Source organism: Lagopus muta, chromosome 23, assembly GCF_023343835.1.
Source record: "Lagopus muta isolate bLagMut1 chromosome 23, bLagMut1 primary, whole genome shotgun sequence".
Taxonomy (NCBI): Eukaryota; Metazoa; Chordata; class Aves; order Galliformes; family Phasianidae; genus Lagopus; species Lagopus muta.
The window spans coordinates 2,372,487-2,397,294 of NC_064455.1; the positions used below are offsets into that span (position 1 = coordinate 2,372,487).

At 55.5% G+C, this 24,808-nt stretch overlaps 2 protein-coding genes across 4 annotated transcripts; both read left to right on the top strand.

The window, feature by feature from the left end:
* Positions 1-5: 5 nt before the first annotated feature.
* On the top strand, positions 6-5,074 carry LOC125703930 (digestive cysteine proteinase 1-like). 2 transcript variants are annotated; one of them, XM_048969079.1, is made up of 11 exons: positions 6-223; positions 831-890; positions 980-1,072; positions 1,158-1,330; positions 1,536-1,776; positions 2,271-2,472; positions 2,552-2,745; positions 2,839-2,930; positions 3,006-3,167; positions 3,366-3,555; positions 3,693-5,074. In XM_048969079.1, exons 4-11 carry the CDS (start codon positions 1,187-1,189, stop codon positions 3,878-3,880), a joined length of 1,413 nt encoding a protein of 470 aa, XP_048825036.1. In that variant the 5' UTR covers positions 6-223; positions 831-890; positions 980-1,072; positions 1,158-1,186; the 3' UTR covers positions 3,881-5,074. The 2 variants fall into 2 exon arrangements, with proteins under 2 accessions (XP_048825036.1, XP_048825035.1); XM_048969078.1 differs by lacking the exon at positions 6-223 and adding an exon at positions 452-505.
* A 3,201-nt stretch (positions 5,075-8,275) lies between these two features.
* Positions 8,276-23,438, top strand: FAM76A (family with sequence similarity 76 member A). 2 transcript variants are annotated; one of them, XM_048969096.1, is made up of 10 exons: positions 8,276-8,421; positions 10,523-10,587; positions 11,378-11,432; positions 11,969-12,121; positions 12,941-13,098; positions 13,624-13,710; positions 14,357-14,488; positions 18,467-18,602; positions 19,071-19,172; positions 21,465-23,438. In XM_048969096.1, exons 1-10 carry the CDS (start codon positions 8,341-8,343, stop codon positions 21,549-21,551), a joined length of 1,056 nt encoding a protein of 351 aa, XP_048825053.1. In that variant the 5' UTR covers positions 8,276-8,340; the 3' UTR covers positions 21,552-23,438. The 2 variants fall into 2 exon arrangements, with proteins under 2 accessions (XP_048825053.1, XP_048825054.1); XM_048969097.1 differs by lacking the exon at positions 14,357-14,488 and having other exon boundaries at positions 8,282-8,421.
* Positions 23,439-24,808: the final 1,370 nt, after the last annotated feature.

Genomic DNA, 24,808 nt, shown 5'->3' on the forward strand with positions numbered 1-24,808 from the left:
TATATTTTCCTCCTTTTTTTTTTCTTTTTTTTTTTTCAGTTAACTCCCATAACTGCAGCCCCTGGGTTTGTGCTGCTGGCTTATCCAAAGGGATGCAGGAATGCAAAGTCCCCATGGCTCCAATGGGGGCATTCTGCCAGGAGGGTGGGAGCACCCGAGGGGACTTTGCTTTCTTGCTCTCCTGGCACAGCTGATGAGGTTCACCTGCAGCTCCTGCACTGCTGTAAGTGCTGCTGCAAGCTGCAGGCAGCAGAGCCTTGGGAGGGAGCACAGAGATCCCCCCAGCCCTCCCCAATCCCTGGGTGCTCGTGGTGGGGCAACCCAAAGCCACCCCCCCCCCCTCCCATGGTCCCATCCTGGCTCTGGGAGGGCTGTGCCTGTTGGCTGCAGCCAGCTCCCTGCCCACCCAGTGCTCCTATTTAAGCAGGGCAGTGGGTGGGGGTGGGTGGGTGCAGGATGGGGGGCTGGGGGTGGTTGCTGGTGCTTAGGGCTGCAGTGCTGCTGGGTGAGTGCTCAATGTGAGCGGCGGGAGGGGAAGGGGTGATGGCTGTGCCCTCTTCACGGGGAGATGTCCCTCGAGTGGTGCTGAGCTCTGCCTTGTCCCCATGCCAGGGAGGAGTGGGGACCCCTTCCCAGCTTCAGAATCCTCTGCCCTGAATGGGCGAAGTGGGAGCCCTGCTCTGCACCTCCCCTGCTCTGCCCCTTCTACCTGGGGTTTTATACAGGCATTGAGCCAGGGACCAGCTCAGCTGCCAGCCCTGCCCTTGGAGAGGTGGGCAAGCAGCATTTTAAAGGGCTTTAAAAATTATTGCTTTCCTTTTCCCTTCCAGGAGCAGAGAGCGAAGCTCCTCCAGAGAGACCCACGTTTGGAGATGTCTATCATGTTAAAGGTACTGCTGGGGGGGTCCAGCACCTCTGGGTGCTGCTGAGTGGCTGCTGTGGGTGGGATCAGTGGGGTGACACCATGGGGTGCCCACAGGAGCCATCAGCCTGCCCTACGCCGAGATCAGGGAGCCCTTTGAAGCCTGGTACAACCTCACAGGGGAGAAGAGCCGCATCGAGTACTACGGCGGTGGGTGCAGAGAGCTCACGGCCTCCCCACGGAGCCACCCCAGTGCCAGCACCACAGCTGGAACCCAGTGCTGTCCCATCCCCAGGCCAAGTGGTCACCTTCCAGTTCGGCTCCATGGGGCCTTTTGGTGCCAGCTTCAAGGTGACACCAGAGACCACGGAGACGGAGCTGAACGTCCGCAAATGTTTCCGCATCAACGGCACGGACGGGGATCTCATCGTCCCACAGAGCGTCTTCCCCAGCCTGGAGCACTTCAGGGTGAGCCCCCAGCACGGTGACTGGGAGACAGGGGAGGGGATGGGACAGCGATGGGCATGGTGGGTGCCACCAGAGCTCCCAGAGAGGGGCAGAAGTGGTTGGGAATGGGGCAAATGCGAGGCCAGGTCCAAGCCTGGCATTGTGCAGGGCACTGCGCAGCTGGGGGCGCGGTGGCACTGAGGTGTTGCTGACATTCCGTGCTCAGAGGGTGCGGGAGGAGCAGTTCCATGGGCAGCCCTGCACCGTATGGCAGAACGTCTTCTACTGGGGCCATAAGAAGAACGTCTACACGCTGCGGGTGGGCAGCTCGATGCACGGCCCTGTGCCCCTGCATTATGAGGTGCGGGGCTACAACAGCCTGCTGGGCTCCCACTACGACAAATACGAGATCGAGTACAGCGCCTTCGGGCACCGCTTCGACCCCAGCATCTTCCAGCTCCCACACGGTGAGCCTCCCCACAGCCCACAGCCCTCCTCCATCCCACAGGGGATGTGCCTGCGCGAAACACAGCTCTGCATCCTCCTCTTGAACGTGCTTCAATGAAGTTGCATGCACCTTCTAATTTGGGGCAACAGGTTTAGGAGAAGGGGAGGTGGGAAAATAGGTGAAAATGATAACTAGTGATTCCAGTGTTGAGGAACCCTGTTTTGGTGCAGTGCAGGGATGCTCCAGCTCTGGTTGCCGATGCAGATCCCCCATGCAGACCCCTATAGAGGGCGGGCACTAGGCATAGACCCTGCATGCAGACCCCTATAGAGGGCGGGCACTGGGCGCAGCTCCTGCATGCAGACTCCTGTCGAGGGCAGGCACTGGGTGCACACCTTGCATGCATCTATATAGGGTGGGCACCCCATGGTCTGCAGGTGCCATACGCCCTGCTGCGGGGTCAGGAGCTGCTGTCCATGCCCCGAGGCTGCAGCCCCGCTCTGTGCCCCATAGGTTTGCAGTGTGAGCAGTGGCCCACAGCCGGCCCCGAGCACCGCATCGTGGCCAACCCCATGCAGGAGTTTGTGGGGACTGCCCCGGACACTGAGCACGTCCACCACCGCCTCTTCCATCACTATAAGGAGAGGTTTGGGAAGCGCTACAGCAGTGAGGAGGAGCACGAGCACCGCAAGAGAACCTTCATCCACAACATGCGGTGCGTATGGGGTGGCGGGTGGAGAGCCGGGGGCTCACAGGGGCTCCCCTGAACCCACAGCATCTCTCCCAATCCCCAGGTTTGTGCACTCCAAGAACCGTGCCGCGCTCTCCTACTCGCTGGCGCTGAACCACCTGGCTGACCGCACGCCCCAGGAGATGGCTGCAATGCGGGGACGGCGCCGGAGCGGGGACCCCAACCATGGGCAGACCTCCTCCATGCAGCTCTACACCGGACTCATCCTGCCTGAGAGCCTGGACTGGAGGCTGTATGGTGAGGAGGGACCCGGCCTGGCTGGGAGCATGGAGAGCCCTCACTCCTGCCTCAGTTTCCCTTCACACCCCATCGGTGTCCCGCTGTCCCCAGGCGCGGTGACCCCCGTGAAGGACCAGGCTGTTTGTGGGTCCTGCTGGAGCTTCGCCACCACGGGCGCCATGGAGGGGGCCCTCTTCCTCAAGGTGGGAGCGGGGACCCAACGCTTTGGGGTGGTCGGAGGGTTCCTGTTCCTGTCCCTACACCGTGTCCCCCCACAGACCGGCGTGCTGACCCCGCTGTCCCAACAAGTCCTCATCGACTGCTCCTGGGGCTTTGGGAACTACGCGTGTGATGGGGGTGAGGAGTGGAGAGCCTACGAGTGGATCAAGAAGCACGGCGGCATCGCCAGCGCTGAGTCCTACGGGCCTTACTTGGGACAGGTGAGGGTGCTGGGGGTGCGCACACCCCATCCTCCCATCCAGGATATGAGGTGCAGGGAGAGGCTCCTCCAGATCCGCCATCATCTCTTTGTTGGCAGATGGCTGCTCCCCTTTGGTTTGGTTATTCTTTGCTGGGGTGGGTTGGATCCCCTATAAACCTGCCCCAGGCCATGATGTCACCCCAATGTCCCCCCCCAGAATGGCTACTGCCACTACAACCAGTCGGAGCTGGTGGCCCCGCTCAGCGGCTACGTCACTGTGGAGCCAGGCAATGCTGAAGCTCTGAAAGCTGCACTGTTCAAGCACGGCCCCGTAGCTGTCAACATCGATGCCTCACACAAGTCCTTCACCTTCTATGCCAACGGGGTCTACGAGGAGCCCCACTGTGGTGAGGGGGGTGGTGGAACCTGGTGGAGATGATGGAAATGAGGACGGATGGAGATGGGGATGATGGGGGTGGATAGGTGGTGATGGGGATGGGTGGAGATGGGCACAGGGATGTCTTTTTTTCTGTTTTCCTTGCAGGGAATGAGACGTCAGAGCTGGACCATGCAGTGCTGGCTGTGGGCTACGGCATCCTGCATGGCAAGAGCTACTGGCTCATCAAGAACTCCTGGTCCACCTACTGGGGCAACGATGGCTACATCCTCATGGCCATGAAGGACAACAACTGTGGCGTGGCCACTGCTGCCTCCCTCCCCATCCTGGCCTGATGGGATGATGGAGAGCCCCATGCAGGCACTGTCCCCACTGTGCCCCTCCTGTGAGGGGAAAGCAGAGGGACATGGGGCTCTGTGAGGTGGCTGTGGGGTGGAGGAGGGCAGCCCTACTGGGAGGGCAGACAATGCTCTGTGGAGGTACTTTATCAACACAGCAATAAACATCTATAGAGAAGCGACCCCATCCATCCTGCTGGCTGTGCTCTGTCACCCTTACCCACCTGTGATGCCCATCCCCTACACCCGACAGCATCCCCCTGCATCTGTGCTCATGCATGGGCTGCATCCTCCCAAAATGGTGGCAGAGAGCAACAGCTACACCCTCATTGTGCCCAGCAAATGGCCTGGGGAGCTGCTGTGCTCCCTCACCACGCAGCCACGTCCTTCCCTGATTGCTCCCGATTGAGGGTGGCAGGTCATAATATTTTCTTGTTTTCCTTCCCTTGTTCACCTGCTTATTTTACAATTTGCTGCACTGATTTCTGAAGTGGTCTTTAATCATTCCCAGCAGGGGTGCTGACTCGAATTCACGTCTGGGAGAGAAACGATCACCATGCAGGAATAATGTGGTTTATTCCGTGGGAGTCTGGGTCTCCAGATCTTTGATTCTCTCGGCTGCAGTCAATAAAACACGCTTTGACTTTCAGGGAACCGTGACTTTCAGGCTCCCTTTGGATGGGTGATGCTGTGAATTTGCTGCTGAACACGCAGGAGGCTCTGGGAGCTGCAGGCTGTGCACCCCCAGCAGCATTTATCAGGAGCTGAAAATCTTGCATGTGTGGCAGTGGGGAAAGCAGAGGCTCCAAGTGGGGGTTGTTGAGCAGGGATGGGACTTTAAATTAAGGTCGGTTTGTTTTCTTTGGAAAAGGATTTAGGGATGGAGGTGTCTGAGAAGAGGTCTGCTGCTGCAGAACCGCCATCCCAGAGCAGTTCTGAGGGAAACGCCCTGGATTTGGTACTGGGTGGTGAAACAGAGCTGAGCTCGGTGTGCTTCGAAGGCAGTGAGTGCTGCCCTGTGCATGAAATGCGATTTCACCCCCTCCATCCAGCCCCACAGCATTACCTGGTGCCTGTAACCGCACTGCTGCAGAAGCAAAAGGTGAGACGTGGGGTGGCAGGCTGTCCTTTGGCACCGTGGGTCCTCACACACCCGGCCACGTGAGCACGTATGGCTGGGGAGCAGAGGGCTCTGAGCTTCTCCTCTCATCTCAGCAAGGACTGTTTCCACTCTGCCAAGCCAGAAGAGGCAGAGCAGGACTTTGTGGTACGCTTCCAGTAGGGCTGGCAGCCTCCTGGCTGCCCCTCTGTGACCCCAGGCCGTGCGCCACCACAGCATCCCCACGACGAGGACACAAACCTGGGGGGGACGATCCGGCTCCACGCTGGGCTCTGACCCACGCGCTCTGAGCCCTGTGCTGGCTGAGCCATGGAGCGAGATGAAACAGCGCAGCCCTCAAACAACACCCCTCCCACACTGCGAGGCTGTTTTGTTCCAGCAAAATGTGCATTCTGCGGGTGAGAGCATCCAGATCTGCAGGATCAATCTGTCCACACGTCCAGAAACTCGGGGCGGGCTGCGTCTGCCAAGGTAAACGATCCCCCGAGGGAGGGAGGTGGGGATTTCAGCTGGGTTTGCTTCGCGCCCTGCCCTGGGCTGTGCTGGATGCTGCATTTCCCTCCAGAGACAGCTGTGCTCCAGCACGGACCTCTGTGCAGCAATGCCAGGTGGCCACAAAACACTCTCCAGCCCCAAAGCTGGCTGCCTTTCAGCGCCGGATGAATTATCTGTGAAAACCTCTGGTGGCTCGCACAAAACAAGGTAATTATTCAGAAAGCAGGGGGACACGGAGAGAGCCAGCATCTGAAAATATTATCTGTGAGTGATTTAGAGAACCACAGGCAGAGCCGGAGAACAGCAGCTGGATCAAAGCGGGTTTGGCAATTCCTTGGCTCCCAGATGCTGCATCCGAGAGGGGCTGTCATGAACTCCCAGTTGGGGTCAGGGCTCCTTGGGTCGCTCTGCAGCCAGCAGGACATGTGTTGCACAGCCCTTTGGCTTTATGATGACAAAGCGTACGATTCGGGGCTGAAAAGCTTGCTTTTGGCCACAGAAACCACAGCATTTGGGGGCACAAGTGATCGTGTCCAGAAAGACCTAAGTGATTGCAAGAGCTCTGCAAGACAGTTTGCTCAAAGCTGCTTTGCTGCTAACGAGGCTATGCTGGAAAATCACTGAGGCAGTGGCTTTTTAAACGTCTCTTCTTACACTTCCCTCAGTAGCAGCTTTACAAACCCTCTTCCTTAGCCAAACGTCCTTCCCTTGGCGACTGTGACGGCTCTGGCAGGTTTGTTGTTCTAAAACGAACCGCTCCTCTTGCTCAGCTCGAGAGATTCGCAGCCCACCCCTCTCCCTCCACACTTTTCGGAGGTTTCATTCCTTGTAACGAACCGCTCGTGGCATTTACGTTTTCCAGGTGTGCTGTCAAACCCCTCCGGAAGTCCTCCTCCACCTCCACCCCATTTCCCTAAGAAACCATTCTCAGAGCATCCCAGCCCCCTGGGCAACGAGGAGGGTTTTGTTTCACGCTACCCACCGCCTCTGCCAAGCTCTGCCTTCTGCTCTCACCCACCGCTATTTCCCAATCACCATCCAGCACGCAGCACAGTGCAACAAATTTCATGAAATCAAGTATTTCTCCTACACACGGCATATTTGCCCGGTGATTATAACTGGTCCCCGAGGTAGCCAAGCACAGCAGAATTTCAGTTTAATATGCACACCCACGCAGCCTTGCTAAAAACCCAAGACACTCCCCCGGTCCTTCTCGGGAAAGGCTGAGCACTGCGGTGAGCATCTCCTATTTCAGCTTCACCGCTTGCACGAACCACGACTGGGAATACACTGTGAGCCACCGTACAGGGAACAAAAAGGTGGGGAAATGAAGTTTCCCAAAGATTTCCAGGTATCCCTGATGGCCCAACAGTGAGAGGGGTTTGAGAACTCAGGGATGTCAGACAGCACAGACACACAGACCGGATCACACACAGCAACCGGATCACGCCACTGTGCCTTTATGAACACCAGTAGTTGCTGCTTTATGTGCTTGCTTTGTCTTGGATTTACAGAGTGAACTTTTAACTCCAAAGCGCTTTAATTCCCTCATTTGTTTGGGCAGGCAGCAGGGCTGTACGTTCGCAGCACCTGTGAATGTCACACTGTAAAAATGACAAAGACTCCATTTAAAACAGAGCAATTCCCCACTGTTTGCACAGCAGATGGTTTACCCTCACCTCACACCCAGAGCAAAACAGAGGCAATTTTCCCAACGGTGCAAGCTGCAAACCGCAGCACCCAACCTGGGGTGTAAACACAACAAGCTGCAATTTGCATTGCCGATCCTGCCCCAAACGTGAGGAGATCCACCCCCACAGATCACAGCTTGCTGTGGCTGCGCCTGGGGCTTGCAGATGTGCAACTGCCCTCACAGCAACCACCGACTTCTGCAGTTGGTGCAAAAAGGGAAACAACCTCGCGAGGAAGTTCTCCTTTTGCTGCAGATGCCACCTCCTGCCTCACTCTCCCTTCCTTTTCCTCCAATTCGTACATCTCACCCTTTAGGCACAGCTGCGGCTGCACTACAGCAGCCACCAGCCATCTCCCAGCTCTACTTTCAGGCTGAGCGACCCTGCAGCCTCCTGCTCTTTCCTCCTCTAGCCCTCACTCTCCCTCAGCACCCCACGGCCCGAGCCCTCCTCTCCCATCCTCACACAGGACAGCTATGGCTCTCACTGATCCCTGGTGATGCCTTTCCCCATCCTTCAGCCCTCGGTCCGGTCTCGGCCCTGCCCTCGTCTCTGGGCAGACCCAGACCCAGACTGAGAACCAGGCCCTGTTTCCTGCCGTCACCCTCCTCCAGCTTTTGCACATGCTGGCTCCTGGCCAGGCCGGCCTAGCTCAGCTCCTGCACTCAGCCCAAGCCCGGCCCAGCTCACTCCTCGCCCGCATCCCTGCGCTCACGCAGGCCCTGCCCACCCTCTGCCCTCAGCCCCATCCGCCCCACTTCCACTTCCGCTTCCGGTTCCCCTCCCCCACCCCCAACCCCGCGCAATGCCTTCTGGGTCGCCCCCGCCCGTCGCGCTCTCGCGCGACCTCCCCGTCGCCCCGCGCGCGCCCCCGCGGCGGTTACATCACAGTAACGCGCCCCGCGTGACGTCAGCGTTCCTCTCCCTTTCCCCAACGCCCGCGGAGGGGAAAGGGCGGAGGGGAGGGGAGGAGGCGGCTCCGCCCCGCCCCATTTCTAGAACGACGTCTGCGCGAACCAATGAAAAACCGGATCGCCGTGAGCGATGCGGAAAGCAGCCAATGAGAGAGGCGGAACGGTCGGCGGGGGGGGTGGAGCCAGAGGGCGGGAGGCCGCGGCGGTTTGGGCTGCGCCTGTCAGCGCGGCGGCGGGATGGCGGCGCTGTACGCCTGCACCAAGTGCCACCAGCGCTTCCCCTTCGAGGCGCTCAGCCAGGGCCAGCAGCTCTGCAAGGTCCGGGGGACGGCCGGCAGCGGGGGGAGCGGCTGGGGCTGAGGGTCATGGAGTTAAAGGCTGGGGGGCCTCTGAGGGAAAGGCGTGTTTGGGGGGGGAGGGGGGAAGGTAAAAGGGGATCCTGAGGTAAAATGGGGGTGGGAGGACTGAGGTGGGGGGAGGGGGGGTTAGGTGTAAAGGCTGTGAGGTAAGGATGTGGGGAGGCTTCTGAGGTGAAGTCGGGGCGTACTGAAGGAAAAGGGGGGGTCCTGAGGTAAAGCGGGCGTGATTTTTTGGTAGAGGGGGCGCTGAGAAGGAAATGGGGATGTCCTGAGGTGAACTGGGGGTCCTGAGGTGAGGGTGGGGGGGCCTGAGGCAAAATGGGGATGGTCCTGAGGTGGGAGTTGGGGGTCCTGAGGTGGGAGTTGGGGGTCCTGAGGTGAGTTGGAGATCCTGAGGTGAATTAGGGGGTCCTGAGATAAGATGGGGAGTCCTGAGCTGAGGGGGAGGGGGGGCCTTGAGATGAATTGGGAGTCCTGAGGTGAAGGTGAGGGGGGGTCCTGAGGTGAACTGGGGGTCCTGAGGTGAATTATGGGGCCCTGAGGATAGAGAGGCACATCTGAGAGAGAGGAGGGGGGTCCTTGACTTGAAGAGGGGTTCCTGAGGTAAATTGGGGTGGAGAGATCTGAGGTAAAGTGGGGGTGGTTCAGGTGTAGAATTGGAAGGGTTCTGAGGGGAAGTGGGGCATCCTGAGGTGAAGTGGGAGGGTACTGAAGCAGAGAGGAGGTGTTGAGGAAAACTGGGGGGGTCTTGGGGGTAACGGAGGTGCCTCTGAAGAAAAGTGAGGAGTGCAGAGGTAAGGGGGGGATCCTGAGGGAAAGTGGGAGTGGGTCTTGGTGTCCAGGTGAGAGGCCTTTGGGGGGAGGTTCTTGAGGTAAGTTGGGGGGTCTTGAGGGAAAGTGAGCGGGGGGTGGGGCAGCAGGGATGTTGTGTTTGAGTGAGGGCAGCTGGGAGGGGATTTGGGGACACTTAGAGGGCTGCTTTGGAGGAGGCCCTTGGGGGCTTCTAGGGTGGCTGAAATCTTGGACTGGGGGCATTTTGGGACTCATCAAGAAGTATAGTAGGGGGGCTTGGGGTGAATGGAAGTGGCTGTGGGGGTGGGTCATGGGGGCATTTGGGGAAAGATAGGGGTGAGGGGGCAGTTGGGGGAGCCTGGGGACTTGGGGGTGTGGTGTTGGGAGATTATGAGGGGCTGTTCCTTGGGGAAACTGGAAAGGACCGAAGGCTGTTTAGGGGTGTGGGGGCATTTGGGAGGGAGTCACAAAGCTGTTGGGAGGATATTTGGGGCTTATTTGGGGGGTGGGGGGGGCTGGGAGCTGAGGGTCACTGGAGGCTCCTTGTGGCATCTGGGGGCTCCTTGTGGCCTTGCGGGTACTGAGTGGACACTTGAGTCAGAAGGCCTGGGGACATCAGAAGAGTTGCTTGAGAGGGTGGCTCATAGCAAGACCCGAGGCATGGGGCGGCCCAAGGTGTTTGTGGGGAGTCTGGGGACATTTAGGGGCAGCTTTTATGGTATCTTGAAGAGGGGAGATAAATCTTGGGAGGCAACCGGAGTGGGGAAGAATGAGAGCAGGGGTGAGATGGAGAAAGGGGAGAACATGGAATGGAGCACCGTGGGGTGGGGACACATGACGGGGATGGGGCAATTCAGGCAGGTGGAGAGAAACCTCCTGAGTGTGCTGGGGAGAGAAGAGAGCTGAGCTGGAGATGCTCTGGGCACAGGAAGCTTTGGAGAGCAGGGAGGTGAATAGCTGTGATAGGACTGCGTGTTCTGCACCGGAGGTGAGGCCAGCAGTGAGCCTCGTCTGTGGGCGTTGGGCACAAATGGCCCTTGTTACAAATCACGGTTTACTTCTGGGTCACCTGTGACACACGGCTTTCCTGTCAGCCTTCCTCTGCTCTCAGCCCTTCTAAGAGCAGCCGTGACTACAGGGAGGAAACGTGTGGAGTTTGATGGGTGTGGGTGCGTGTGGTGGGAGTGCAGGTCAGCGGGGGAGCTGGGCTGTGGGGAAATGACGTGTGGGAGGAGCAGCGCGCCTCACAGCATGCTGTGTTGTTGCAGGAGTGCCGGATCGCACATCCCATCGTTAAATGCACCTACTGCAGGACTGAATTCCAGCAGGAAAGGTAAATGCCCGGCATGCTGAGCAGCCTGATGTTTTCCCTAGGACGGACGCACCGTAATGTTCCCACACCTTTGATGGCTGAGCCTGGTTGTTGTTGTGGGAGACCTTTGGCCTTAAACGTCTGCTGGGCGAGCCAGTATGCCTGTGCAGTGTGCTTACATGTGCACCTATCGCTTGTTCTTTGGTTTGGTCAGCACTCGCCAGCATCTTCCAGTAAAGGATCCGGGGGGGATCTTCCCATGAGTTTTCTGCTACCTGATTCTGGTGTCTAAAAATCGTTTGATACGCTTCCTGTAGCTGCAGTTCTACCTTTTGTGAGTTGTGTGGATTACAGAGGGAGGAGAGGTGAACCCGGGAGCTGACGAGCATAACTTGTGCAGACACAGCGTGGGGTGTTCTTTCCTGTGTTTGTTGGACAAATATACCTCTGTGCCTGACCTGCCTTAACCCTGTAATCGAGCACAGACCTCCTCCATAAGTGAGGCTGTCACTGTGCTGAATCATGCCTGCTGCCAATTAGCCAGTGATCAGACGCCCGCATTTGGCAGGGCGAAAAAACTGGCGTCATTTGGGGATGCCTTAATTAAAAGATACCTCCTAGTAAAACTGCTTTTGGCCAAGTATCCTCAACCAGATGGGAAGAGGAAATGCACTTTGGTGTCAGGGTCCATAGTGAAGATGAATGCAGTCTTGCCACTAGAGACAGAGCCTGGGGGAGCCTGGGATCCTGACCACAGAGGTGTAGTTTTCTCTGGGGAGGCGTTAATGACACAGTCTGTCCTTCTTCACAGCAAAACCAACACAATATGCAAGAAGTGTGCTCAGAACGTGAAGCTCTATGGCACAGTAAGTGAGTGGGGCTTGTTCTCAGCCTCTTTCTCCTTTCATCTTTCTTGCCTTTATCCTGCTGAGTCCCAAAGCAGTTTATGGGCTGGCTCGGTTGTAATAGCATGGTTGATCATAATATGCAGGTCTCTTTTCCCTTTTCTTTTGGTATGAAAAAGAGCAGCTCCACATCATCTTAGGTCAGGAAATGAGCCGTTCTGTATTGAATTGAAACAACAACACGGTCGTACAAACTGAGGTTGCTTACTGGAAGCAGTGACAAACCTGTTTTCCTGCTTGTGTGAAATCCGAAGCAGAGATTTGGATTGTTTCTGTTTTGGTGATAAATATTCCTGAAGATTTCCTAACACTTGATCAAGGCTTTTGTGCCTAAATAAACTTGGCTGGAGACCAGGGGGCCAAACGTAGTCACGTCTGCTGGATAGTTAGCTTCTATAGGGAAATAGATGGTTAGGAGTGCTGGGGGGAAGGGGAAAAAGCAATGCTCTAACGTCATCAGGAGGCACTGCCATCTTCACCTCTCTTGTTCCTTTAAGCCAAAACCTTGCCAGTACTGCAACATCATCGCAGCGTTCATTGGCAACAAGTGTCAGCGCTGCACAAACTCAGAGAAGAAGTATGGACCTCCCCACTCCTGTGAGCAGTGCAAGCAGCAGTGTGCCTTCGACAGGAAGGATGACAGAAAGAAGGTCAGTATCTCTGTTAAAAGGCTGAAAAGGCAGAGGGGCTGATCGCAGTGGCTCTACCTTCCTCTCACAGATCTCGAGTGTTTCTTTAGGGGATGCCTCTTGACTGTAAAATAGTTTTTGCAGTTGCATTTTGCTTTGGGAGCCGTATTTTGGAGCTGTTTAGCCTTTGTGCCCTTTGCTCCTTTGCCAGATCTTCTGAGAAAGATCTCTTGAGTTTGGCATGAGGGCAGGTGAGGGAGCAAAGGAGGTGGGGCCTCTGAGGTGCCTGCAGGGGGAGGGATGGGAGCAGTACTGGTGCTGCAGCCTGAGGTGCTGGAAACATGTTCCTCCACAGCTGTCCCTTGGCTCCTGCACATCCTTTATTTAAATAACATCAGAGCTTCTTACTTGTGTATTTCTAAAACCTGCTTTCTGCAGGCTATAAAGATCTATTGTCTGTTTGGAATCCTGTCCTCCTGCTGATCCTCCTCCAGCAGAAACTGTGGCTCTTGTGCTCTCCAGCGACTGCCCTGTCATCTGCCAGTCCTTGGCCTTCCTTTGACAGGAACCCCAGTGGAATCGGCCTGTCCTGATGATGTCCTGGGTGTTAAAAGAGTCTGTAAGCAGAGCTGGAAAGAGACTGGAGTTAGGATGAGTTAGCTGCTGTTAATGAGTGCCTTGCACCAGCCATGCCAAGTGGTTTTCTAAGCACTCAAGGGATCCTTTTTGAATTGCTGCTCGTTTGTATGTCGTCTTAAAGCCTGAAGGTGCTTCTTGTCTTCTCTGCTTTGTTTGTGGGCAGGAAGCAAGACAAAAATGTCTCTCTTTCATGCCCTCCAGGTGGATGGAAAGCTGCTCTGCTGGTTATGCACACTGTCCTACAAACGGGTCCTACAGAAGACCAAAGAGCAGTGCAAGCACCTGAGCAGCTCCTCCCGAGCCAGCCTGCAAGAGAAGGAGCAGTACAGCAGGCTGAGCAGCGGCAGCCATTACAACAGGTAGCCTGCACAGGACGCTCTGTCGTGCAGGGCTGAGCAGAGGGGTGAGCAAAGAGCAGCCAGGCTGCTGCACTCAGCTGCCAGCAACGTGGAGCAGCGCCTGGCCCAGCAGCAGCGCCTGGCAGCTGCTCTTGTTGGCTGTAGGCAGCTCAGCCAGCCTCGCTGCTTCGCGGCTGCTTGCCGTGCTGCAGACTTGTGATCTTGGGATCAGACTCGGGGCAGTTCGTAGTGATTCGGCTTCCTGGACTTGTCTGCAGTTAAAGCTGAGTTGGGTCTGTAAAATCTGATGATTGAAATACGGATTTGAAGCATGAGTTCCTCACTGCTGCTGATTGGGCTGACACGTTGCTTTCTGGTCAGTTTCAGTCTCCAGCTGCTCTTCGAGGAGTGAATTTTTAATTGTTCTTTCTTGCACGAAGAAACCTCGTTTTAATAGGCTAGAAGTGGGTGGGAATATGTATGTGCTCCTCTGTCTCTGACTTGAAGTCATTCAGGCTTTGACATACAATTTCCTTGTTTTTCCAGCCAGAAAACCTTATCCACCTCTTCTATTCAGAATGAAATCCCAAAGAAGAAAGCCAAGTTTGATGCCATATCTGCCAATGGTGACAGGTGAGCCTGCTGTCTGGGGAAATTAGGGGTGGGTGGGTGGTCTTGCTTGTTAAGTTTTATACAAGAGTTCTGTGTGAACAGTGGGAAACTTGATGCTTAGAGCAGGGATCTTGGGCTCTGGGACCTCGAGGGGCTGCTTTAGCAGCTTCCAGAATCCAACAGGCCAACGTTAGTGAGCGCTTAGCTTTGGAAAGGAAAATAACCCCCAGTGCCTGTACCTGTTAGAACAGAAGCTGCTTGTTGGCTGAGCTCCCCAGCAGTTACAAAAACTGCAACCCGATCGGCTGTATCCTCCCTGTGCAGCTGCAGGGGAAGGCTGGCTGTTGGCTGCACTGAGCAGGGAGCTGTGTGCTTTTTGTGCTTTCTGGGCTCTCAGACCAACCTACAGGAGATGGCCTCAGAGGAGAGGATCAGAGCCCACCTCCGACTTCCCCTCCTGCCTTCTGGGGGTGGGACAAGCAATCAGGCTTTGCTCGAAAGCAGCCAGTCCCATTCTGCTGTCACAGTTGATGCTGTCTTTGCTGGCTGCACGTGCAGCAGAACGGGAAGCTCTAGCAAAAACAGGAAATTGAGGTGGATTTTATTATTTTTTTTATGCTCTTGTACATGCATATTTTCATTCCTCCCTTTCCTCTCTGATTCTCAGCGTTCCTTCCTCTCCCGAGACGCTTTGCCCCCCTATGCAGAGTGCCCCGTCCACGTTGGCGCAGTGGGCTGCTTCCCAACAGAGTCTCGGTGCCCACCATTGTCCTGTTTCTCAAGGCACTGACATCCTGAAGTGAGATCACCTGTTGTTTTCTCCCCCTCTTTTGCCCTCCCTCCCTGGGAACTGCCTCCCGTGGAACCTTTCCCTCTCCATGGAGCTGCTTCCAAACAGCAGTGAGATGGGAGCGTGGTGCAGGCTTCTCAGTGCCCAGGGGTCTGTTAAACCGCTGGTACCTGGAGGTCTTTTCTTCACAGTCACACATCACATCTCTCCTGGAGACACTGCTGATGTCCAGTCAATGTTTGTTAATGCACAGAATGCTGTTATGTGAAATAGAAGAGTTTTGTAAGGCAGTGGTTCCCACAGAGCGGCCTGTGAGACCGTTTCATCACCTGCACGGAGTTTTCAGTTCAAAGTTGGAAAAAAATCAGACTTCACTGTGGCTTAGGAGCTCCAGTTGAGCATGAGGTGTTCAGAGAATTCAGCTGACTGCTTTTAATGTGGTGGAGCTGGAGGAGAGACTGGAGCCAGGTCTGTGCAGCAAGGTGTGGCCATCAGGACTGCTTTCCCTCTGGAGCCCTGTTGGCCCCCTGCTCCCTCCTGAGGCTGCAGTCCGGGCTGTGGGACAGGACCAGGTGATTTCACCTGCTTGCTAAAGCCTGGGGTGAGACAAATCCACCTCTGGCTTGAAAACATCCACGTCCTGTGCTCTGTCATCAGTTGCTCAGTCATTTGTGTGCAGTCAGGAGCGTGCATTAGAAGAATCAAATGCCTTTATTTCTATTTGCTTGTGTCAGATGCTGTCAGCGTGGCTGCTCTCCTTGCCACAAACTTTTTTTGATGAATCCCAGTAACAAACTGTGTGTAATTTTAGCAGCTCCTAAAGAGCTCCAGCAACGTGCTGTGGAAAATGCTGCAGCTGCCTGAAATAGATCCATGGCTGGATTTCTTGAGAGGAATAATAATGGTGCTTCAGTGCATTTGTGGAGCTGCAGAGGACGAAGCCCCCAGCAGCCCCCATCCCTGCACCATTTTCTGTGAGGGTTTCCACCCCTCAGCCCTCCTGGAGCTGCAGGCTGGGTGCGGAGCTTGGAGCTGGCTGTGTTAACAGCACCTCTCCCTGCTGCACCTTTCTTCCAGTCTCAGCTTCTGGCCCCAGCCAAACTTGAGCAGCCTTCAGCCAGGCAAAATGTGGGCACGCTTGGGCTCTTTCCTATGGTGATGCCCTCAGCAAGGTCCAGCTTACCCCAAATTGTTGCTCCTTCATGGATGCAATGGGAATTTCTGTTCTGTGTCCTGCTGAACTGCCTCTGAGCTCTGTGTTCTCATGTTGCTGAGCAGAGGATGCTCTCAGTGCCTGCATTCAGGGGGCTGAGCTTTTTGCAGCAGTCCTTTAACGAGCAGCTTTGTGTGATTCTGGGTGGGCTCTGAGAGGAGCCCTGCCTCACGCACAGCAATGTTTCCCCAGCAGCAGCTCTGGGTGCAGCTCCCAGCAGATCCTGCCTTGCAGACCTTGCTGCACAATCATCTCAGCCCCTTGTGCTGGATCCTGGATGGACTTTTGAGAACTGAGAGTATTTTTGTCACAGGTGATGTTTGGATGTTGCTTCGGTCAGCTTGCATTGTGCCCCTTGAATAGCAGAACCTCTAAGCTTGGCATTTATTTTGCCTAATTTCATTCATTTAACAGGTGTTGAGTGTGAAGCAGCCAGTTTGCATTCTGTTCCACTCAATGGAAAGAGGCAGGTGCCGTTGGAAGGGCTCCATTTTTAACTCCATCTCCAATGAAAGCAATGGGAGCTCATCAACTTGCTTTAATTAGAGGCGTGAATTTTAGGCTGCTCACACGTGGAGGGCACACAGCCATCCTCTGGCCTCTCCCAAAGGGCTGCAACCCCAGTGATGGAGTTTAGCTATAGAGAGAATGTGCTTGGGCTCTGTTAGTTGATTTAATTTTTAATCTGAGAGCTAAAAGAGGGGTGAGAGGTGCTTCTGGCATTTTTCCTCCTGCTCTGCAGGAGGCTGGTGGCCTTCCTGTCCCTTCTCTCCACTGGGTGGCAGGGCCACTCTCACTCCCTGCAATAGAAGCTGCCCGGAACGAACTGTTCCTGCCTGAGCTGCTCAGGGAAACGTGAGCATCTCCCAGCTCTCTGCATCACCCCGGGCCATGGCAGCAGGGAGGCTTGCCTGGGCAAGGGATTGGTGCAAGCCAGAGTTTGTTTGGGGCCAGAAGAATTCAGTGAGGATGAGTTGAGGGCAGCCTCTGTGCAGGCTGCTTTTTTCGTTTCGTTTTTTTTCCTTCCCCTCGTTTTTCTTCTCCCTTTGCACTGAGAAGGATATGAAAGCTGTTAGAAAGGCACTGCAGCACCCACATCGTGCTGCAGAGCTCTGCTTTCAGGGAGCTGCACTCAGGTGTGGTTTCAGAACAGAGGTGCAGCCTGCACGAAGGGACACCTGCATTCAGGAGCTGCAGTGTGACAAAGCCAGAGACCTGCAGCATCCTCATGGAGCGCACTGCTGGCAGCATGCTGCAGCTGTGCAAAGCAAGCTGTCCCCTGCAGACAGCTCTCCCCAGCTCTGGCTTTCCCTTTGCCAAGCTTCCTCTCAGTGCTGCAGGGCTGATCCGTGGCTTTCAGGTGGGTGAAGCTGCTGCCCGTGCTCGGTTCCCCTCTGTAAACCCCCTGCGCAGAGATTCTCTGCTACGTTCTTGCTTTCCAATCCAATCAGCCTAGGCTGTGCTTTTGATTGGAAAACAGATTCTTTCCAGTCTCTGTGCAAGTAGCCAGTGCTCCATCCTGCTGTGCAGCTGGGGGTTGGGAGCCTGGAGCTGCTGGAGAGGCAGCGCTGGGGGAGCTGCGTTTGCCTTCAGACACACAGTGCCCCCCTGCAGGCGCTGCAGCTCCCAGTGTTAGTGCTGAGCAGGAGCTTCAGGACGGCTGTTGATCTGCTCTGGAGGTGTGCAGAAAATGTCAGTGTTCAGGTATGGGGGCTGTTTGCAGCTGCCTGACAGCAGGCAGACTTTAGGTCACCTTTGAGGTGGAACCTTGTCGCTTTTATTGCTGGTACGTTTTTATACGCAGCAATTTGGAGCGTGTGGGGCTGGGAGCGTGCTGCCCTTTTAGCACCACGAGATAAAAATCCAGCTTACCCTTACAGCAGTGGGGAACAAAAGGCAGCCAAAGATCAGGTGAGCTCTCTGGGCCTGTGGCTGCAGCTTATCATATCTCATGTTCTGAAATGCAGCTGTAGTGCGGCGCTGTGGATGGCTGCCCTGATTGCTGGGTGTCTGACAGGGAGATGTGTGGATTACCTTTGCAGGGTGATTTACATCCAGATGGCTTTTCAGCTGTTGCTTAAGTTTAGCCTAGGCTGTTTCTGAGCAGGTCCTCAGCTATTTCTGTCTTCCTGGCGATAGTCCTTGCTGCTCTGCAGTGGTAACAAAGCTTCTCCCTACATTCTGTATCACGGAGGAATCAAAATACAAAAGTCCAGTGTGTCTTCTTCCCCTTTTCCCCGCTGAGGACAGCGCTGACTTTCATCTAGGTGTCTGTTTTGGCTTTGTTTGTTTAACTTGGAGGTTGGTTGTTTCTCTTTCTTGTTCCCTCCTTGCCAACGTGTTTGTTTACATTGAGTGAAAAGTTTTGCTGGACATCCAAGGACTGCCGGCGAGCAAAGAGAGTTCCTGAGTGGTTACGTAAAGTGTCATGAGCTCTCTGATTGCTGTCCTCAGCTCTTTGGTTTGAAAATAGATCACTGCCATTTGATTGCTGCAGATGCCAACTGATGTGCACCCGTAGCAGCCCTGTGTCCCCGCTGATTGGGCACGAATACAACTTGGTTTATCACACTGCTGCCCAGTTTTGTGTGTGCTCCCCACATTCCCTGTGGCGTTCAGGGCAGGGGTGCAGGTAATGCTCCAGACCTTGCAGGGCGCAGTGCGTGTCCTGGAGCAGCTCCCTTTCTTCTTTGGGTGCCATCTGTGTGGGGATTCCTCCACCTCGGTGCCCAGAAGGGGTTGTGATGAGAGCCATTCCCTGTTCTCTGCTGCAGTTTTTCTCCTGACCTCGCCCTGGACTCTCCTGGCACCGACCACTTCGTTATCATTGCCCAGCTGAAGGAGGAGGTGGCCACCTTGAAGAAGATGCTGCACCAGAAAGATCAGATGATTTTGGAGAAGGAGAAGAAGGTACAGCCCTTGGCTTGCTTCCCCCACGCCCAGCATGCTGACAGCTGGCACATCACACACATCACACTCAAGCCAAGTCTGGCTTTTCATACCGTAGTCAGCAGAAGGCTTTCTGGCTGCTTCCAGGCTGCCCCCTTTCCAAAGCTGAAGAGGCTTTCAGGACCCACCTGGGGGAAACTCATGTCAGAAAGGGTCATTTTCCACCCATTCTCTCTCATACCTCCATGGGGGGGCAAGTCCCAGAGAGCACCTACAGCTTTGTGTGGAGTGAGAGCAGCACCCAGGGTGCTCCTGCTGCTCTGTGCAGCTCTGTGATGCAGTGTTGCTCCTGTTGCTCTCCCCCTCCTGCATCAGTGTGTTTCCAAACTCATCTGGTCTCAGGCAACTTCTCTAGAGGCACTTTGTGGCACATGGGGTGAGAGCAGCCGCTTCTTCCCTCTCATGCTCTCTTTGTTGGTGTGTCTGCAGATCACGGAGCTGAAGGCTGACTTGCAGTACCAGGAGTCACAGATGAGAGCAAAGATGAACCAAATGGAGAAGACTCACAAGGAGGTCATGGAGCAGTTACAGGTGACAGCATTTTTGTTTTAATTTGCTGAGCTGTGCTGCACCCAGGAGTGACTGAGGACACTCCTATGGGAACAAGCCATGAACCTTGGCACGCACAGCTCTGCTCGTGCTCCTCAGCCCTGTCCTCCAGCCTCTGCTCTGCCTGGCAAGCCGTCCCCCAGCTCTGCACCAGGCTGCAGTGCCTTGCACCCCCTGTTCCATCCTTCTTGCTCTACTTGGGCTCAGCCTCACTGCACTGTGAAGCGCTGCCTCGTGTCCCCCACGGGCTGGATGGGAGCTGTCAAACTCCTTTGACTTATTGCCAAAATCAGGTTTAAACCTGTTCCTCCAGACTGTAGAACCTTTGTCAGCTCCTCACACCACGTAGCTCTCGGTGTGATTGATGGGCCCAGTAACCAAAGGGAACAAAGATCAAGAAACAACTGGCGGTTTCTTCAGGGCTGTATCTGTAGTCCAAATAAAGAAGTCCCTGAGCTGGAGGGAACAGGGAGAGCAGGATTCTTGTCACGGCCGTGGAAACGCTAGGCAGACTATCAGCATGAATACCCTGCACTGAGGAGACGGGGTCAAAGGGGAGCTGGTTATGGGGAAGAAGGCAGACTTAGAAATGAACTTTGCACCCCTTTAATTAGCCCGGGGTTTACAGTGATCGAAAGCCCTCGCAATGAGGGGTGGGAGGGGATGAGACAACAGACTTATGCTCCTGCCTCCCCTCCTCCGTCAGCACACACCCAAGTTAATGATTGCAGAAGATGACGGGTTTTGGAGGCTGCAGTTTTTGTCAGAAAGGCGTCCATCACAGCCACCCTGCGGAGCAGTGGAAGCCTGTGTGAACACTGGGATGTCTGATGGTGTGCAGGGGGTGGGTTGTGCCTCAGGGGCTGATGGCAGCCAAAGCCTTGGGTCTGTGTTCTGCTTCCACAATCCTGCACTGCCCGCTTCAGCCTCGAGCTGCTCCTATCCCACATCTTTGGGTGGCCTGCGAAGGACGACCTGCTGTTCTGAGCAGACCCTTTTCCCCGGCTCAAACCCCCCCGTTCTGATTGCCTCCCCAACTGGGAGGTGGCCTCCATCCTTGCAGTGGTTTCCCAAGACAGGGCAGCCCGGTCACTGTGTGTATGGGAGGAGTCTGTCTGTCATGAAAGCTGTCAGACACCTGCCAGCAGCTTTAAACTTGCTCAGTTCTGAACAGAAAGAGGAAGCATCAGCTCCACAAGTGGGTTTGCCACCCTGCTCTGCTGGGTGCGTGTCCCCATGGTGCTGTGCTGTCCTTACTTGGTGCCCCGACCTCCTCCTTTCTGCTGTCTGAATGTTCCACTTCAGCTGCTATTGACTGAGGCTCTGGAAACTTTCCTCACTGATTCCAAAATAAAAGTTCGAATCATCGTGGTGTGCTGTAGGTGCCTCAAAGTGTTCGAATCATTCGCTTTCTGAATGTGCTCCTGGTTTATTTTTCACGGGGGGGGGGAAGCAGGGGGTCTGTGTCCTTCCATGTAGGAGGCAAAAGAAGCTGCTTTACCTCATGCAGCACTAGAGCTGAGGGTTTAATTGCTGTGATGATGTTTGCACGTCCAGCCATTCGCTGCAAACCAGTGCAGAAGGGCCGTACCTGGTTTTTGCGTGGGTTCTCCCCTTGTCCTGCTGAAATTACTGTATAGGCTGCAGGGGGGTGAGCTCAGGAGTTTGGTCAGAGAGGCTGAAGAGTCTTGCTTGTAAGTTGCCATCATTTTTATTTTGTTTCAAATGAGGCAGGGTCGTGTTTTGGTGCTCTGATGTGTTCAGGAGGTTCTCGTGGGGACACGGCCAGCGCAGCGCCGAGTCCTGGTAGAACATTGGCAGCATCTGAGGGTGAAGCTGGAGAGCAGAGCGAGCTCTTCCTCCTGCCCTCTGATGTGGGTGAGAGGCAGGAGACGTTTGCCTTTGACTTTGAAGCGAGAGTCGAGATGGGAGCTTGAGTCACTGGTGCTTTTCTGCACCACCTCTTGCGGTGCCTGATGGGAAGGGAAGGCGGCCCTGCTGCCCTTGCCGTGTGTCCTTGGCTGGCTCCATGCATTTGGCACATCGCTCTGTGGAAGCTGTCGAGGTCCAGCCCACGTCTCAGTTACAGCAGGGGGATGTGAGGGGGGTGGGTTGAGCCCTTGCTGAGCGCAGCAGGGAGGTTCTGTGCTGTGGTGCCGCACAGCAGCGCCTCGCTGCTTCCCCCCCTGCCAGCACTTCTGTCCAGGCCTCGCTGGACCCCGAGAGCTGATGGCGATCCCTTCAATTAAATTCCCATTTTCACTGTGTTTTCAGGCCAAGAACAGAGAACTCCTGAAGCAAGCAGCTGCCCTATCCAAGGGCAAAAAACCTGAGAAGTCGGGAGCAATAACCTCCCCTTAAAACCAAACCCCCAGTGTGGGAGCTTTCCCCAGCATTAGCCAAGGAGTCTAGGAGGCCTGCCCGACCGCTGGAAGCCAAAACCTCCGTGCTGTCACTATCCCACTGCTGTGGACTCGATGGAAACGCCTGGGGTGTGTTGCCTTTCGACAGCATGCTTGAGTGTGTCTGGTCTCTGAACTCTGTTCTGTCTCATGGCGCTCCGTGGGAGAGGTCCCAGCACCCCGAAGCTCCGCTGACTGGAAGGACTGAGCAGCTGCTACCACTGCCAACTCTTTGTATTAGCAAACAGGAACCTGCTGCATTACAGACTGCTTGCTGGTTTCAGACCTGCTGCTGTGAGGCAATAGCCATGGCCAGTCGTCCTGCAGATGAGACGGGAGCTGTGAGGTGGGGGCTTCATTCCTCTGGACTGTTCCCTCTCGGAAAGGAAGCCGATGCATCACCAGCCCAGCAGCTGTTCTGGAAGGCTGCGCCACTGCTGGGAACGGTTCGTCCATCCTTTGAGAAGGCTTCCAAGATGGGGGCTGTGTATTTATCTGGGAGGGTTGGGGGGGGGTTTGTGTGTTTTTTCTTTTTTTTTTCCCCCCCCTCTTTTATTTTTCCGACGTCAGCTTGACAAACTTCACCGCTTGGTTTTGGTTTTGGTGACGACAGCTTTTGGGTTATGAGCCAGAGGGGAGCAGTGCCTCCCCACAGCCGCTTCGTCCCCCGGCGCCCCGCTCACTTGGTGGCCTCTGGGCCTCGCTGTGATGGAGCATTGACTCCATCTCTTTACATCAGCACGATTCGAGGCTTGGCCGCGTCCTGCTCTCCTCAGACCCCGCGCTGAGTTCGCCCTGCCCCTCCGCTCCCTTCCAGATGCAGGGGCCGGGAAAAGTGCTTACAGAGGCAGCATCCCAAGCCAGCAAGCATTGCTCGGGGCTCCGCGGGGACGTTTCTCACTGCCAACCCAAAGCCAGCAGGATGAAAGGGCTACGAAAGCTCCCCGCGCTTCTCAGCAACGGGACGAGCGGAGCCCGCAGCCCCTTCTGCTGAGCCTGGGGGGGGCGGGCGCTGCCCGGGCGCCTCGGGGGGGCACAGAAGCGCCTGGCGCTGGGAGGAGGCGGCGGTTTGTTCCGTGCTGAAGAAGCGGCTCGGGGCGGAGCGGGGGGGGGGGGGGGGTGAGCGCGTAGTGTGGAGCAGCGCCGAGGGTCGGTAGTGAAAAGGAGAAGCTGCCCTCCGAGGCAGGGCTGCCCGCTCTGCTGGGCTTTTTATCCAGCTTTTAACTTTGTGATATGGGGGGGTTGGGAGGGGGGGGGGGTTGTTTTTCCTGCTTTTTTGTTGTTACTAAAGCTGACTTGACTTAAAGGCACTTTTGGATGATGTTGGCTTCCGGCATGGAAGGAGCACGCGCTGCAGCATCACACACTGCCGCATCTTTCGGGTTTTGTTCTCTTTTTCTTTTCTAAGAGGTTTCTGATGTGAGGGAAAGGGAAGAAAAAAAAGAAAAAAAGAAAAAAAAAAAGGGTTGTTATGCTTTGCCAGAGTGCAAGAGCTGGAAAATCCTCACCTGATTTTATACTAAACACGTTTTCAGACAATGAGGTGCATGGGTGGGATTCTTTTTAAACGGGGGCTCTGCTTTTTTGTCTGCTTCCCTCCCCAAACGGAGCCACGGAGGGGGGAGGGATGGAGGCCCTGCGGACACTATGGAGGTTTTCTGTTGTTTTGTTTTTTAATGGTGACAAAAACAAAAACCAAACCCACCACCAAACAGGTTGAGTAGCGGCTGATTTGTAGTAACAGCATCGTTTCCTTTGTATGTTTGTAATAACGGAGATTTTAAAAAGGGATGCTTTGATTTGTACCAAACTCTGACAAATGTTAAAGCCTTTTCCAAAATGCTCAGAGCTGCGTCCATTGCTTTTCTCTTTGCCTTGAAGCACAGCTCCATCATCCCCTGCAGGCTGACGTTCAGCCCCGCGCCTCCAGGCTTTGGGTGCCTGGGAAGGAGATGCTGCTCTCCATTGTTTGCTCCTCTCCTACTTTTGTTTCTATCTTTAAATCCCACTCAGGGCTGTTGCTAGGATCCGCGTTACTTGGTTACGTCCCGCTTCCCAGGACCGACCTGCTGCTACCAGCCCGCATCCCTGCTTTATTCCCCAGCCACCCCAACAGAGACGGAGCGCAGACACCACGTCTGCTCCATAGGGAACCGAGAGGATCACAGCATCACAGAATGGCCAGGGTTGGAAGGGACCTCAGGGATGATGAATCTCCAACCCCCTGCCACATGCAGGGCCACCAACCTCCACGTTTAATGCTAAACCAGGCTGCCCAGGGCCCCATCCAACCTGGCCCTGAACACCTCCAGGGATGGACGGGGCATCACAGCCTCTCCAGGCAGCTGTTCCAGCACCTCACCACTCTCACAGCACAGAACTTCCCCCTGATATCCGACCTCAGTCTTCCCTCCCTCAACTTCAAACCATTTCCCCTTGTCCTGCTGTTATCTCCCCTTTCCAAGAGTTGATTCCCCTCCTGTTTGTAGGCTCCCTTTAGGTACTGCAGGCTGCAATGAGGTCACCCTGCAGCCTTCTGTTCTCCATGCTGAACAAACCCGGCTCCTCAGCCTGTCCTCACAGGGGAGCTGCTCCAGCCCCCTGCTCATCCTAGTGCCCTCCTCTGGACCCTCTCCAACAGCTCCCTGTCTTTTTTGTGCTGTGGGCTCCACACTTGGACGCAGCATTCCAGATGGGGCCTCACAAGAGCAGAGCAGAGGCTCTGTGGTTCTGTTAAGGTTCCCATGTGTTCCTGCACCACGAGGCTGTGGATGCCCATCCTGCAGGCACTCACAGCCGGGTGCAGGTGGCTCTGGGCAGCTCTGCTGGTTGGCAGCCTGCACACAGCAGGCGGTTGGAACCAGATGTGGGCCTTTTCAGCCCAGGCCTTCCTGTGATTCTGTGTGTAAGTGCTGTTCTGAGGTCTCGCCCTCCTCTCAGCCACAGCTGGGGCTGTTCTGAGAGGAAAACAAGTCGTTTCTCTTCAGCGGGGTCCAGAAGCAGCAGAAATGCAGCAGCCAAAGGTGATTCCCACCTGGAAGTGCCCCCACCCCGCTCCCAACCCCTGTAGGTGCAGCGAGGCGCACGGCAGCCTTGGATACCAGTTCTCTTCCCCTTTCTCTGGGGGAGGCTTGAGCTGTTCCCACGGCTGTTTGCCCACTTCCTTGGGGTTTTCTCCCCAGGTTTGCAGGATGGCAGCTTGCAGCGCAATCTGGG

What these genes read in the sequence shown, in the direction of transcription:
- LOC125703930 (XM_048969078.1), top strand. Translation starts at nt 457, where the DNA reads ATGGGGGGCTGGGGGTGGTTGCTGGTGCTTAGGGCTGCAGTGCTGCTG. An exon ending in TAGGGCTGCAGTGCTGCTGG is followed by an intron (nt 506 to 830) that starts GTGAGTGCTCAA and finishes TTTCCCTTCCAG; the next exon opens with GAGCAGAGAGCGAAGCTCCT. An exon ending in ACCTTCATCCACAACATGCG is followed by an intron (nt 2,473 to 2,551) that starts GTGCGTATGGGG and finishes CCCAATCCCCAG; the next exon opens with GTTTGTGCACTCCAAGAACC.
- FAM76A (XM_048969096.1), top strand. Translation starts at nt 8,341, where the DNA reads ATGGCGGCGCTGTACGCCTGCACCAAGTGCCACCAGCGCTTCCCCTTC. An exon ending in ACTGAATTCCAGCAGGAAAG is followed by an intron (nt 10,588 to 11,377) that starts GTAAATGCCCGG and finishes CCTTCTTCACAG; the next exon opens with CAAAACCAACACAATATGCA. An exon ending in AGGTCATGGAGCAGTTACAG is followed by an intron (nt 19,173 to 21,464) that starts GTGACAGCATTT and finishes CTGTGTTTTCAG; the next exon opens with GCCAAGAACAGAGAACTCCT.